This window comes from Lolium rigidum, chromosome 6 (assembly GCF_022539505.1).
Source record: "Lolium rigidum isolate FL_2022 chromosome 6, APGP_CSIRO_Lrig_0.1, whole genome shotgun sequence".
Lineage (NCBI taxonomy): Eukaryota > Viridiplantae > Streptophyta > Magnoliopsida > Poales > Poaceae > Lolium > Lolium rigidum.
The window spans coordinates 355,546,136-355,561,210 of NC_061513.1; the positions used below are offsets into that span (position 1 = coordinate 355,546,136).

At 42.4% G+C, this 15,075-nt stretch overlaps 1 protein-coding gene across 1 annotated transcript; it reads left to right on the plus strand.

The window, feature by feature from the left end:
* The first annotated feature begins 11,479 nt into the window (after window positions 1–11,479).
* LOC124665563 (protein RICE FLOWERING LOCUS T 1-like) lies at window positions 11,480–14,671 on the plus strand. Its single transcript, XM_047202960.1, has 4 exons — window positions 11,480–11,683; window positions 11,838–11,899; window positions 14,302–14,342; window positions 14,448–14,671. Exons 1-4 carry the CDS (start codon window positions 11,480–11,482, stop codon window positions 14,669–14,671), a joined length of 531 nt encoding a protein of 176 aa, XP_047058916.1.
* Window positions 14,672–15,075: the final 404 nt, after the last annotated feature.

Below are 15,075 nucleotides of genomic sequence, written 5' to 3' on the forward strand. Positions count from 1 at the left end.
CAACAAGCACATCCACAACCTTAGAACTTTCCGTCACTCGTCCCGCATTTAATGGAGGCATGAACCCACTATCGAGCATAAATACTCCCTCTTGGAGTTAAGAGTAAAAACTTGGCCGCAGCCTCTACTAATAACGGAGAGCATGCAAGATCATAAACAACACATAGGTAATAGATTGATAATCAACATAACATAGTATTCTCTATCCATCGGATCCCGACAAACACAACATATAGAATTACGGATAGATGATCTTGATCATGTTAGGCAGCTCACAAGATCCGACAATGAAGCACAATGAGGAGAAGACAACCATCTAGCTACTGCTATGGACCCATAGTCCAGGGGTGAACTACTCACTCATCACTCCGGAGGCGACCATGGCGGTGAAGAGTCCTCCGGGAGATGAATCCCCTCTCCGGCAGGGTGCCGGAGGTGATCTCCGAATCCCCCGAGATGGGATTGGCGGCGGCGGCGTCTCAGTAAGGTTTTCCGTATCGTGGCTCTCGGCATCGGGGGTTTCGCGACGAAGGCTTTAAGTAGGCGGAAGGGCGGAGTCGGGAGAGTCACGGGGCCCCACACGCTAGGGCCGCGCGGGCCCCTTCTAGGCCGCGCCGCCCTAGTGTGGCGGCGCCCCGTGGCCCCACTTCGTCTCCCCTCCGGTCTTCTGGAAGCTTCATGTAAAAATAGGACCCTGGGCGTTGATTTCGTCCAATTCCGAGAATATTTCTTTACTAGGATTTCTGAAACCAAAAACAGCAGAAAACAACAACTGGCTCTTCGACATCTCGTTAGTAGGTTAGTGCCGGAAAATGCATAAATACGACATATAATGTGTATAAAACATGTAGATATCATCAATAATGTGGCATGGAACATAAGAAATTATCGATACGTCGGAGACGTATCACTATACATCTGACAAGTGTTTTGGGTGTGTTGGGGACACAAGAGACATCTTGTATCGTAATTGCAGGGTTGCTTGAGAGGGATATCTTTGACCTCTACCTCCCTGAGTTTGATAAACCTTGGGTGATCCACTTAAGGGAAACTTGCTGCTATTCTACAAACCTCTGCACTTGGAGGCCCAATACTATCTACAACAATAGAAGCATGCGTAGACATCAGTTAACAAGGTAAGATTAAACGGAAGGGGTGGAAAAATGGCAAGTGGCCCGCAATATCACAGGTAAAAAACAATCAACATCCCACATGTTTCTTGTATAGGGAGGATGAAGTCGGGGACCCATCAGCCAGTAGGATCCCTCAACATTAACAAAGTAAAATTAAAAGGAAGGATCGTAAAAAGGCAAGTGGTTAACAATATTACGGGTAAAAATAAATCAAAGATAGAATACTTGTACATGGATGGTGGTATCGGGGATCCATTAGCCAGCAACATCCCTCAGTGTTAACATGGTAAAACTAAACAAAAAGGATCAAAATAAGGCAAGTAGCCCACAATATAACGGGTAAACATGATCCGAGAATGAACATTTCCTGTATAGAGAGACTGACATAAGGGACCCATCAACCAACAACGTTTTCAACGTTAACATGGTAAAATTATACGGAACTGATCAAAAGAGGTAAATAGCCCACAATATCATGGGTAAAAAATCCAAGAGAGAAAAAAATTATTTCACTGAGAGGCCAACCTTAGGGACCCATCATCTAGCAGCGTACCTTAATGTTAACATGGTAAAATTAAACGGAAGCGATATAAAATAGGCAAGCAGCCTACAATATCAGGGTAAAAAATAATCCAAGAAATCAAACGTTTCTTGTACCAAGAGGCTGCCATCTTGGACCCATTAGCCTCCCACATCCCTCAACGTTTAATGAGGCGGCAGGGATCGAGAAGATTTAGAAAAATAAGTCAAGTAGCCAGAAATCAAGAGTAAAATAATCAATGATAGGAAACTTTTCCTGCACAGAGAGGTTGATACCAAAAGGCTTTATTGGAGAACATCAACTAGGTCCAAACAGAGGGCACGGCCAAGAAAACTGTGTTAGAGACACTGCCACCGTGCCCCCTAGTCCTCCCAACATTGTGGGGTACCGATTTAGGTTGAATTTGCAGGAGCACCCAAAAAAATTGCAACTACTATGCACCGGCCGACCATCTCCGATGTTTTCCCCTAATTTGTGGCGCTAAAGGGCCTCTAAAATGAGAAAAAACTTTTGTGATCTACGCATGAACCAAAATTGCTCATATGGGTCATCATCGACCATGTTTGTTGCCCAAGAAAACTTTTTTTACTGTATGATGCCTTCGAGGCGGCAATATACCCAGCAACTTTTGACGAGTCATCCACCGTTTCTTGCTTGGAAATTTTCAGGTCACTCACCTCCATTCAAGATGAACAAATATCCGGATTGCGGTCATATACTAGGAACTCATCTTTAGTCCTTCTCGGGTACTTCAAGATACTCTTTCTTGTTGTCTACTAGCTTTGGCCAGGATCCAACTGTATCTGCTTGTAGCACTTAAAGCATAGAACATTTACAGACTAGTACATATTATCACATACATGATCGATCCAATTGACGAAGCATATGGAACCATCTCCTTCTGGATTTACTCATCTGCCGACACTAGGCACTGAGTCTTGCTTAGCAAGATCCCATGCGCCATCGGTAAGAATCCCTTCCTAGCCGAATCCATATTAAAATTCTTCAATATCTTCTGCGGATATGTACTCTGACTCAAACCAATAAGCCATCTTGATTTATCTCTATAGATCCTAATTCCCAGTATATATGCCGCCTCACCCTCACGCAAGTCCTTCTAGAAGCACCTTTTCACGAATCATTGGTTTCTTGCAACACTGAAACACCATTTGCGACTAACAGTATGTCGGCCACATATAGTATTAGAAATGTAATAGCACTCTAATAAAACTTCTTGTACTTGCTCTTGTGAAGCCAAATAATTTTACTACCTCATCAAAGTGGACGTTCCAATTCCGACTTCCTTGCTTCATACCGTAGATGGATTTAGAAGTTTGCATACTTTGCTAGGACTAATCAGAACAAGATTAATGAAATCATATGCACGTCCTCGGTTAAATTTTGGTTAGTGAAATCCATCTTGACATACTAAAGGAGACATATGTCGCTTAGAGGGCATGAATAGGCGAATTATAACTTTTATGATTTGGGTTTTGAAAAATGCTGGATAAAACTAGCCTTTAGTTCGTCAAGCACAAAACCTATATAAACTAGGATCACCTATTTGCATGAGCAACCTATGCTAAAGAAGACAATCAACTATGTGATAGCAAAATATATAACTTTGTAACGTGTATGATAACGTCAAATGTAGGTAGATAAAGAGAGAGTGCAAGACGCACATTACATATGAAACTATGCTATTTAGCATACAGGAATTGCATATAAGCGCACATATATCGGCCTTTATGTGTGGTTGATGTGTTTTCTAGAATGTTGGTCTAATTAGATGCCTATGTCTTAAGTTCAATCCTCGAGGATTTGTCATCCTCCACTATGTTGATGATCCTTTTCTATTCTTGGAGAATCATTTGAGGGTTGTAATTAACCTGAAATAGATCAAAACTTATTTTTAAAAATTATGTAAAATGAGGACTAAAATTCATAAAAGTGAGCTACTTCCCATCAATATGGAAATGATGAAGTAGAACCCTATTGTTGATATATTCCAATGTGTTGTTGGAGATTTCCCTGTAAAATATTTGGGTATTCCCTTACACTTTGATAGGTTAAAAGGGAGAATCTGCAACCTCCATTAGAAATTATATCAAGCATGATAACTGGCTGTAGAGCAAAATTATTGTCCTCTGCAGATAAGAGAGTGTTTATTCAAGCTTTTTTTTTGTCCAAAATTCCAATTTATGTACCATCTTTCTTTAAATTCCCTAAATGGGATATGAAATTATTAGATACTCAATTAGCTAAGTTTATGTGGAATGATGAAAGATGGAAATCATAAAATCTATCTGACCAACTGGTCTTCTGTGTGCATGAAAAAAGAATATGGAGAGATTTGTATTCCTAACCTTCGGGATACATTTTTTTATAGGATCATGGATTAAGAGATACATTCAAGGTGAGAGAAGGGTGATTGACTCCAAGTATAATACTAGAATCTATTTTTTTTTCTTGCCATGATGTCAGCCATCCACCTTATGGAAAAGGTGTAATGTGGGCTTCTAGGATAGTTAAAATAAGATAGAAATGACATGTTGGTAATGCGAGATTTACTAAATTTTGGGAAGACATTTGTTTGCAAATTCTCCTTTAGCTACACAGTTCTAGGATCGATATTTACTTTGTGTCTAATCAGCGAACCCGAACCATTGCAGAGCCTTGGAATGATATCGAAATCATAGGGTGCATTTAGGAGGACCTTCAGAGAGGACATGATGGTCCAACGGCTGTATGTTTTAGAGATTTGTACACTTTGTTGGTTCTTGTGATGAGTATGTGGGAAATACTATGAGGCCATCTCCGGGGCGACCCATCCCGTGGCCGCGCGTCTGGATGGGTCGCGGCGGACAAAATCGTGGCCCAACTCGGCCACGCATCTCAAATGCGGATGGCCGCGGTGTCCGTGACGATCCAAACCCGGTCCAAATCTAGCCAGGTTTGCGTGGCCGTGGATGGCACGCGGCGTCCTCGCGCGTCCGCCTGCTCGCATCACTGGGCCTAGCTATCGGTGAGGGGCTTGTCTTATTAAATTTAGATTGGGAGGGGACTGTCCCTGTCCAGACCACTTCCCCACTAGCACACTCCACCCCACGCGCCCCACTCCGCCGCCATGGCCCCGAAGAGAGCTTTCGCTCCCGGCGCCAACGACGACGAGGCCGGCAGCAGCCGGTGGATCGCGCCGGCGTTGAGGGCTATGGCCACCACGGCGGTCTCCACATCGGGGATGTGGACCGTGTCGGCGCGGCATTGGCGCAACCGGCATCGCTGGTGCCAAAGCCGGAGGAGGAAGATGACCCGAACATGCGCGTTGCCGGGCCAGGCCCACCGGGAGGAGGAGGCCTTGTGCCGGCGCGACGAGGCCAGGCTCTGGCAGGAGGAGGCCAGGCGCCATGAGGCCAGGCGCCGACGAAGACAGGCGCCGGCGCAAGGAGGACATGCACGAGGAGGCCAGACGCCTGGCGGAGCAGGAGAGGCAGCCCCGCCTCAGGAGGAGGCGCAGCTGCGGGCTACTTCGGCGGAGCAGCGGGCGGCTCCGGACCCCCACTCGGCCTGGGAAGAGGCCCAGTGGTCGCCGGGGCCAGAGTCCCCGGCGCGCCTCGAGCCACAACAGCGCATCGCCGCCCGGGGACGTCATCGACGCCCACGACGATGAGGTCCACAGGGACTAGGCGGCGCACCGGTGGCCACCTCATCCTCCTCAAACCCTACGCTAGGGCTTTTTTATGTTTAAAGCCCATATAGAGGGCTTTCTTTTGTGGTTTAAATTTGCCCAAAATAGGACATATGTATAAATTTGCCCAAAATAGGGCATATGTTTAATGAACTATGTTTTAGTTTAATTGTTTTCATTTTTTTTGTCTTTGACTTTTACGATTGCATTCTCGTGTTTTTGCGCGACTCAAACGAACCGTCGGCCAGGTTCGCGTGTCCGCTTGTCCGTGCGACTCCCATCCGAACGGACCAACGTGTCCGATTTGGTTCGCCGTGTTGGATCCACCCACACACCCCACGCGACCCCCGGCAAAGGCTGAAGCCTGCTGCTGATGGTCATGGGCAGGTGCGGACAAGGCAAGCTTGGTGGCGTCCATGCATGGTGTACGTCCAACAAAGCGCTCGTCCTTGCCCCTAGCCACAAATTTTTGCAGTTGCTTTGCTGCTCGCCACCTGCCACCAGAGATATGCGGGCGGCCTCGACCCATCTGCCATCATCGCATCGCACGGGACACACTGCTGTCGCTTCTTGCCTCCGCCTCCGCCTACTGTAGCTGAGCTACCACTCCGGTTGGTACCCGCGGCCGCAGCCCGCAGCTCAGCAGCAGCTAGTATTGCCTTTGGACCGGTGACGCGACACTTCCACTATTGCAACCCAACTTTAAATGATTCTTCTGCGTACTACACAGTCTAGGGTGCATGCACTGCACTGAACTGCATTGAAGCAAGCCCCGCGAAACGTCGCACGTATGTACTACCACCACAGTCCTGCTGCCGGCGACGTGGCCACCGTGGTCGCCGCGTACGTTTCCCGGCCCAGGCGCGTACTACGTATGTGCGACTGCGTGCCTACGTACAGCAGGTGCACGCGCGCCCACGTGCATCCTCCCATCCCATGCGCAGATGCACATATCGCTCATATACGGGATGAATGCACGGCACCCGCAGCTAAGTTAGCGTCGTCATCGATAAGCTGGTGCTTGTGGCCGATCCGAATCCGGTCGATCGGGGGGCATGCCTTGGCAGCTAAGTTAGCATCGTCATCGATCCATCCATCACACGGGGAGGAGGGTTTTGGCTAACAACGATCATGGGCTCGCTGGTCTCCGCTTCGAGTAAGTCATCATGGGGGGACAACCCACCATGCATGTCCACTAACCACCATGAAAATGGTATATACAGTCAATGTTGTTTCGAGCTTCGTGACATGGGCAATCCATTGCATATTTAACACACAAGCTCAAATTTTAGAATTGCTTGAATCTAACTATATATGTGTTTTCATCTGAACATTCTGCTCCCCTGTCCGAAATTACCCTGCATTATTCTGGATTTAGGTAAAGCCCAACTTTGTAAACTTTGACTAACTATGTACAAACATTATCAACATCCACACCATGAAACAAATATTTTTGAACTCCTAGCTTAGTTTTGCTACTCTTTGGTGTTGTCCTCTCTTTTATTAAAAATAAATAAAAAATGCAGTGAGGAAACTCACGCTAAAATATTTATTCTATATTTCTTTTGTCAATTTTACAAACTTTGACTATGACCAAATTAACCAATAATGCAAGGTATTTACACATAGAACGGGTATGAAATATCTAGGTTCGGGAAAAAAATGAGACACTTGTTTTCGGAGCAGTGAAGAATGAATAAATGAGAGTTCTCCACACATGTTTACTTGTGGTATTTGTCATCTGCAGTGATTTCACCCAAACAACTTGTCTCAACGTAAGTAGTTTTAGCGGCAAAATGAGCTCAACTACGTAACTTCAAAAATAAATAAAAACTTAATAGAAGAAAAGGCTCCAATTTATCCCACCATAGAAAAAATCAAACGTTAAAAGAACCGTTAAAAATATATTAGAAAGCACTTGCATATGGAAAATTAAATAGAAAAGAAAAAATAAGAAAATTTGAGACAACTCAAATTTTTTAGGAATATTCTTTAATATCGTTAAATATGGTGATTGTTTATGTATATTCATAAAATCATTATTTCGTTGAATTTATAATGATTTCACTTTTCCTAATAATGAATTTTTAATTTTCCTTTTTCCATGTTCCTTTCTTCTCATTTTCTCCTTTTTTAGATTACCTGATATTTCCAACTTCCCATTGATCATTTCCATCTTTATTTCTATTTTTGTTTCTGAATTTACCATTCCCTCTTTCATTTTTTTGAGAAAAAACATTGTTTCAGTAAACTTTTTTTTGTACCGATATGTATTGTGTTGGCTGCAATATCCTTGAAACAATTGCGAGGTCACTGGTCAAAGAGATATATAATATTCGAAGTTGAAGAAGAAGCTTATATGCACTAATTTAGGGATAAAGAGATATGGTTCTCTTTTATTTGTTGCTCGACAGCGGGTATTTTTCTTATGTAAAGCTAGCCCTTACTTCTCTATGTGTGATTGAGCCATGATGGACAGTGACATTCCTCACAACATATTTCATTTCCTTGCGACAACAAAGCATCTCACCATCCTTTTCGATAGAAAGAGAATGTTCTTTTGAAACCGAAAGACAATATTTAAACATGGCTTATGAATACAGAATAATTCTATCATAAAACTAGTACACAAGTCCTCACTAGAACCTTTGAAAGAGCTAATAAGAAATAGGCAAAACTATAAAATGGCAAGCTACGACCACATACTACACTTGCAACTAACTAATTATATCTTTGAGCAAAACAAAACAAAAAACAAAGACAGAAGATCCTCGACGCCGTGACAGTTACTTACTTGGTTGTGAGCGAGTTGCAAGTGTACGTTTACCTGAGCATTAGCTAGCGCAAGTTATCGTCGCAAGAAGAAAAGACTTACTGAAAGACCATCGCATCGCGGCAGACAAATCGAGCCGCCGGCCGCAGGGTGTTCGACACGTCGACGGATATTTCACCGCGGGTAAATGGTTGGCGATTGTCGAGGTGTCGACATCCGGGGCATACCGCGGCCTAAACCCGAGGCTCAACCTGGCCTGGGCGGGGTAATTAATCCGGGGGGGATTAAAAGTCGGACGGGGAGCCAATGGGAACTCGACAGAACGACGGGGTTGCTGATGCGGACTGAGAGCAACGTCCGGGGTGACAAAAAGGACGTGCCGCCTATCCCCGCGCTCTGCCATGCACCCATCGCTTGACTGTCTCGTCGATCGCTCCCACAAAGACCACAGAGAAAAAAGGCTATGGCTACCGAGCTCACTTCTTTTCGCTCTTTTTCACACATGACATGAAGGATTTGGCGTGAAGAAATGCCTCCGGCTACCCGCTGCTAGGCGACCGTGCATGGTGGCCAAGCTGTGGGCATCAGCACCAGCAGCTGGAGACTAGGTAAATTAATTAGTGCAGGAACAGGAGTTCCGTGCATGCGTTACAGGAAAATTACTGGGTTCTTTCCGAAAGCTTTTGAGTGGATGGATGCGCAACCTCCTGCCCACGAAATATAGTGCAAAGTAATCATTACAACAACAAAAAATAAGCCTATAGGTTTCAATCCTATGGATGAAACAACCAACGTGCATGGGCAAAAAAATCTAAGGGCTCCAACCCCCAATAATTCATATGAAAATCCTTGGAACCGTAAAGGCACTAACGTGACAAATGGATGTACAATCTCAAAAACTAGTGTCTGAATTTGGTTTGATCTGTTGTGAAGGTTTAACATGAAATTAAAGTTATTTTTGCTCCTTCAACCAACAGTTGGATCTAGTCATTCTCGCTGAATTCTAACTCTACACAAGCTTGAACCTTAGCTTTCGAAAGGGCGCATATTTGTTTCCTCGTCTAGCTCAAACCAATTTGGTGGATGACACGATAGTGGTTTCACACACACACATAAAACCCTAGTCAACAGAAAAAGTTAACAAAAAGTCAAAAAGACGGGAAACATTGTGAAAATAAAAAAAGAAGAAAATAATTGAGAAGGTGAAAAACAAATAAAAACTACTTTAAAAATCATTAATTTGAAGTCAAAGGTTTGGAAATCCTAAGAAATGGAAGGTAGAAATACTAAATTTAGGAAAATTCATGAAAAAAAAGAAAAGAAAATGTGATGTGTTTCCATTAATGTTGATGAGTTCCATGAGAGATTTCTCTAATTCCTTGTTTCTTCAATGTAATTCTATATGCTCTCTGTATGACGGTCCTCAATATTTTATGAGTTTATATAGATATTTTCTTTCAAAAATCCTATATTCTCCAGTATTTCTTGATTCGTAATTTTTTTTGCCATTTTGATATATTTGATACAAAAAAAATATAAATAGAAATTAAGATTAAGTGTAAACTTAATAATTCATATATTCCCGTTTTATGATTGCTACTAGGTTTGTGCAAAATCACCATAAATCTTCAATAAAATTTCTTTTGAGGAGGATGAGGAGCAAAAAATATTCGTAATCAATACATAAGTTTAAATGAAAATGGATTTTTAATAAACAATCATTAATTTGAATACAAAATATTGGGAAACCCTAAGATCGGAAGATAGAAAGAAAGAACAAATCCAAGAGCATTCGTGAATACAAAAGGAAACATGATGGGTTTTAATTGTGGTTCATAATTTATCTCTCACATTTACTAATTCCTCAGTTTTCATAATACTTCTGATTTTCAGTGTTGGTTGGGCCTAACTAGTATTTTCTCAACTTATTGATATATTTATTTCATTTTTCTTATAGTGTGTGTTGTCCTTAACTAATATATTTGTGATTTAATAATTTAATATATATATATATGATATTTGGTCTTATAAAAGTTAATTAGGATTAAAAATGGACAAGTCTCCTACATTTTGATTTTGTTTTGTATTTTTGTACAAGTATTGTGCTAAACCAACAAATTTGTCCATAAAATTCCTTTTGGGAAGGGCGAGGGGAAAATATGCCATGTTTAAAGAGTTAAGGTTCACGTTTGTGTTGTTTTTCAGGTTATGGAACACAACGTAACTTGGCTCATTGTTGAAGTGGCAAAAATTGTGCATTTCCTATAATTAAATCAGATTTGATATGTTGTAAGAAATTTAATGTGTTGTCTATCAGCTTTCCACACACACATTGCAACAGAAATCTAGTTCAAACTTGAAAAGTGGAATCAGCTCTATTTTTTAAGAGGAGGGGGGCGGGGGGGGGGGGGGGTCGAACCCATATCAGGTTTGTTGTCTCCGTAGGGAAAGAATACCAGTGGGCAATGTTGGAAATAATGTCCCAAATAATGCCGGAGATTTTTGAAACCATCTTATAAATTCGTCCAATATTCATCAAAATTAGTATTTGAATTTGAGAGTATTATGTAAATTTTGTGATGTGATATTTTCCTCGGTGGTAACCGGAAACCTTTCCTGCGAGATACCGGAAATACCGTGTGAGAAAAAAAAAACCGTAACCCAGATTACATGCAAAAGAGGAGCACAAATAATTATTCTCCAGTGTACACGAAGCAGATTTCCTGCCACTAAGACAACGTGTTTGTGTGCTCTACAATCCAATTTAGCTTGACGGAAAACGTACCTAGAAAACATCGAGGTGATGAGGACTGTTGCATATTCGCTCTCGGCCTCTCTCCTGCGCCGCCCGTACAAGTGCACTAGCACTTGCCCCTTTCCTAGACGAGCTAGCAAACAGGAATAGGCCATTTGACCCACCCACTCCTCCCTTTCCCAAACACGTCTCTTCTCTTCTCTCTTCGTCATCACCACCACCAGCACGCGCGCGCGCGCGAGTAGTAGTAGTCCTAGACAGAGGAAAATGGACGGCGTCTTGGCCGGCCGACGGATAGATTCCCCCCACTCGGAGCAGCCATCGGATCAGACCGGTCAGGACAGCCAGGCTGACGCACTCAGTACACCTCGGCAGCCAGAGCTGCTCGTGATCCAGCAGCTAGCTCGCTAGCTAGCTAGGTCGAGACTCGATCGAGAGAGATCTCTCCTCTCCTATAAGTACGCCGGCTCGTCGTGGTGCAACAGCGACGGGAGACAGAAAGAGCTTCAGCTTCATCTTGCAACTGCAACCACACGCCCTCAGCTAAGCTCACGCATCGATCGATCTAGCCGGCCGGCGATCAGAGACGATGGTGGGCGTGCAGCGCGCCGACCCGCTGGTGGTGGGGCGCGTGATCGGCGACGTGGTGGACCCGTTCGTGCGCCGGGTGCCGCTGCGGGTCGGCTACGCGTCCAGGGACGTGGCCAACGGCTGCGAGCTCCGCCCGTCCGCCATCGCCGACCAGCCGCGCGTCGAGGTCGGCGGCCCGGACATGCGCACCTTCTACACGCTGGTGAGTTCCATTTACACGCGCGCCATCCGTACGCCGCCGCGGGCGGTGGCCGGTTCTTCTTCTTCTTCAGCTAAGCGCCTGCATCTCATGATCGATCCGCTCGATCAAACTCCTAGATTACCTCGACCTCAAGAAAAACTTTTGGTGCGCGCAGGTGATGGTGGATCCGGATGCTCCCAGCCCGAGCGATCCCAGCCTCAGGGAGTACTTGCACTGGTGAGAGCCGAGCACCAACACCAACAAACAAAGATCGATCTCTCTCCTAGCTGGCTTGGAAATATCTCCTCCCATGCCCCTACCAATCCAAATTCAGATATTTGTGTACAGTTAGCTGGGGAACAGGGCCAAATAGCATCTTTCCACAAAGCAAAAAAGAAAATACAATATACTAGCGTTGAATACTAACCTTTTCAAGGGGATAGCTCACTCTCGATCACGTGGTGGTGACATGGGTACACGGCCCACACCCAACTGATCAAATCCTTACACCACTCTCCTTAATTTGTTTTACTTTTGTGTTTTGGGGATGATAAAACCTTGCACAATTCATCTCAAGTAAATGCTATGGCTCTTATTTTAATAATCATAGACATATCAAAAACAAATAACAAGAGCAACTTGTTTACTTTATGGATAGAATGGCTAAATGACAAGTAAATAATCATATTAACTTCTTAATTATTTTGACTAAATGACTACTAGTAGATATATTAGATCAGCTCCCTATATATTTTATGTGTACAATGCTACAATGAGATATAGTTCAGCCGATCCGGGGGAATGCATTTAGATGCCCAATCATATGAGCAGCTCATGTATATCCGAAAGAGTTTCGGGATTTTTGAAAATTACCTTGCTACGCACATACATGCTTTCCAAATTAACCTATATTTTTATATATTTTTTCTACAACCTGAATGGGATGAAGATCTACATAGGAATTATAATTACAACACAGTTTGGTAGAAAATGTGTATAAAATTTTGGAAGAGGGAAATAAAAATAAATAATTTCGAACAAAATAACCTAATGCATAAATTATTATACAAAGACCAAGATATGGAAAATTAATCACTAGCTATTTGGCAGGCATCTTGTTTTCTATGTGAGACTAGAATCCAATCATATATTTGCTAACATTGAAACGTTATGGGTCTATATTACTTACATGACAAACTGATACAAGACCCATCTGCAATATAAAATCAAAACAAAACTAATTATACCAGAAATAGGTCTAGAAAGTCTTTGCTAAGTTTACTAGCATTTGTAAGTAAAATAAAGGCAATGTAGTAAGGAAAATGATATGTTGAATTATATAGATGTATCAATTAATATACTTTTTATGCAAATATGTCCTACTATTAATAAAACAAGAATAGACATATTTCAGATTTTATTAAATTGCATGCTCTAATTGGTAGATTGTAAATTGAACTTGCAATTAAATAAATTATTTTTATTAGAAAAAATAAATATTAACTTTTTATAAATCTTTGTCATCTATTCGCAAAAAAAAAAATCTTTGTCATCTATAATTACACATGGATATTGTATAAACTGCTTTAGCATACATAAATTTAAGCAGACTTGAGTATGCGGGATGGGGGTGCCCCTAGTTTTTGTTTTCAGTTTCTAATATATCTACATATACATGGCTACATGTGATCTTTGTACTTTGCATGTTTCATAAGATATTATCCCTTTTGCAAGTTCTCCCCCACATGTGTATTGCCTTTTGCCAAAAAAAAAACATCAAGAACAAATTGAAATAAAATTGTTTAAATAAACTATTACTCATGTACTTAGTGGTGCCATAACACACTTGAGGTTACAGATGATCAACAAAAGAGTGTGACCAGAAAACGGACTACAAGTGGAAGAAACTACAGATGTTAATGAAATTTGAGTCATTAACATGTGGTTCAACATGTTAATGGATATCTCAAACTGCTTTAAGTTTTGTCGATACATTTTTGGGGCAACAATAACTGATATAACAATGGATCCATGTGACATGGTTTCTCAAATTAGAAGTTTTAACTAGATTCAATTCCTGGGTTTTCATGCTTTATTCACTTTGCATTTTCTAAACTGAAATTTGTGGACTAGTAGCGAAGAGTTAAGATTCGGCAAGAAACATATTTCAGCAATTTAACGAATGCCATCACCTGAATGCTTGGTTTTCGCGCTTATATATGAGGAGCCAAATTTGCATTCCTCTTGTATTCCAATCCCTTTTTACAACCCCTCTTAATAATATACCTATTTTGGGCTACTTGACAAGCGTTGTGTAAATACCAGGGCTGCTGATTTTTGGTGGTTTTATCCCCATTTTACAAAGTTTTTGCATGTTCGAAAAAATAACTTACTTTTCGTACGCAACAAATACATTTAATACAGTAGCTTAAACAAGTCGTATCACCCCAGATGGCACCAGAGTCTTCAGGTTTTCTTCTCTCATTAGTCCGTGTCACCACCTGTAACTAACTACAAGTGTCTACATAGTTTGTGATGTCCTCTACAAACTTAATTGTTAACTTCACTTCATATCATTTGTTCTACTCCGTACTAAGAATATGCAGGCTGACTCAAATTACTGTCATCTACTACTGCAGGCTGGTCACCGACATCCCGGCGACGACAGGCGTATCTTTTGGTACGCGACGAGATTAATCTTATGTTTGGTGGTCAACATATGAAATTAGACATCGCTTAGGCTTAGGGTCGTAATCTGATCAAAATTTATTGTGTGGATAAATAGGGACTGAGGTTGTGTGCTACGAGAGCCCTCGGCCGGTGCTCGGGATCCACCGGCTGGTGTTTCTGCTCTTCCAGCAGCTCGGCCGTCAGACCGTCTACGCTCCGGGCTGGCGGCAGAATTTCAGCACCCGTGACTTCGCCGAGCTTTACAACCTCGGCTCGCCGGTCGCCGCCGTCTACTTCAACTGCCAAAGGGAGTCGGGAACTGGTGGAAGGAGGATGTGAATTCTCTGACATATTATGACCATATAGGTTGAGCGTGGATGATTGTATCGGGGGTTATACGTGGCTAAATGAAAAAATCATTGTAATATATATGAATTGTCTTTATATTTCTATAAATATATGTTTGGGTTGTTGCAATGGCCGGTTTACCGTTGCAATTCACCTCCCTCATAAGCAATATTTTGACATGTAGGCTAGCTCTTGACAGCCCTACTTGTTTGGCGTCTGAAAGATGTAAGGTCCCCTTCTTGTTTTGGCGTCTGAAGAGATGTAATATGTAACGTGATTATATCTACGGTTTTACAATATATTTAGCACGAGTATTATATAACCATTTATTTTGGAGCAGCATTTCTATAACACTATACAGGGCTTGTTAAATAGCATGTTACTGAGAATCAAGA

Excerpts from the sequence above, each read along its gene's own strand:
- LOC124665563 (XM_047202960.1), top strand. The coding sequence starts at position 11,480 with ATGGTGGGCGTGCAGCGCGCCGACCCGCTGGTGGTGGGGCGCGTGATC. Across the intron at positions 11,684-11,837 it reads TGCGCACCTTCTACACGCTG|GTGATGGTGGATCCGGATGC; the intron begins GTGAGTTCCATT and ends TGGTGCGCGCAG. Across the intron at positions 14,343-14,447 it reads GACGACAGGCGTATCTTTTG|GGACTGAGGTTGTGTGCTAC; the intron begins GTACGCGACGAG and ends GTGGATAAATAG.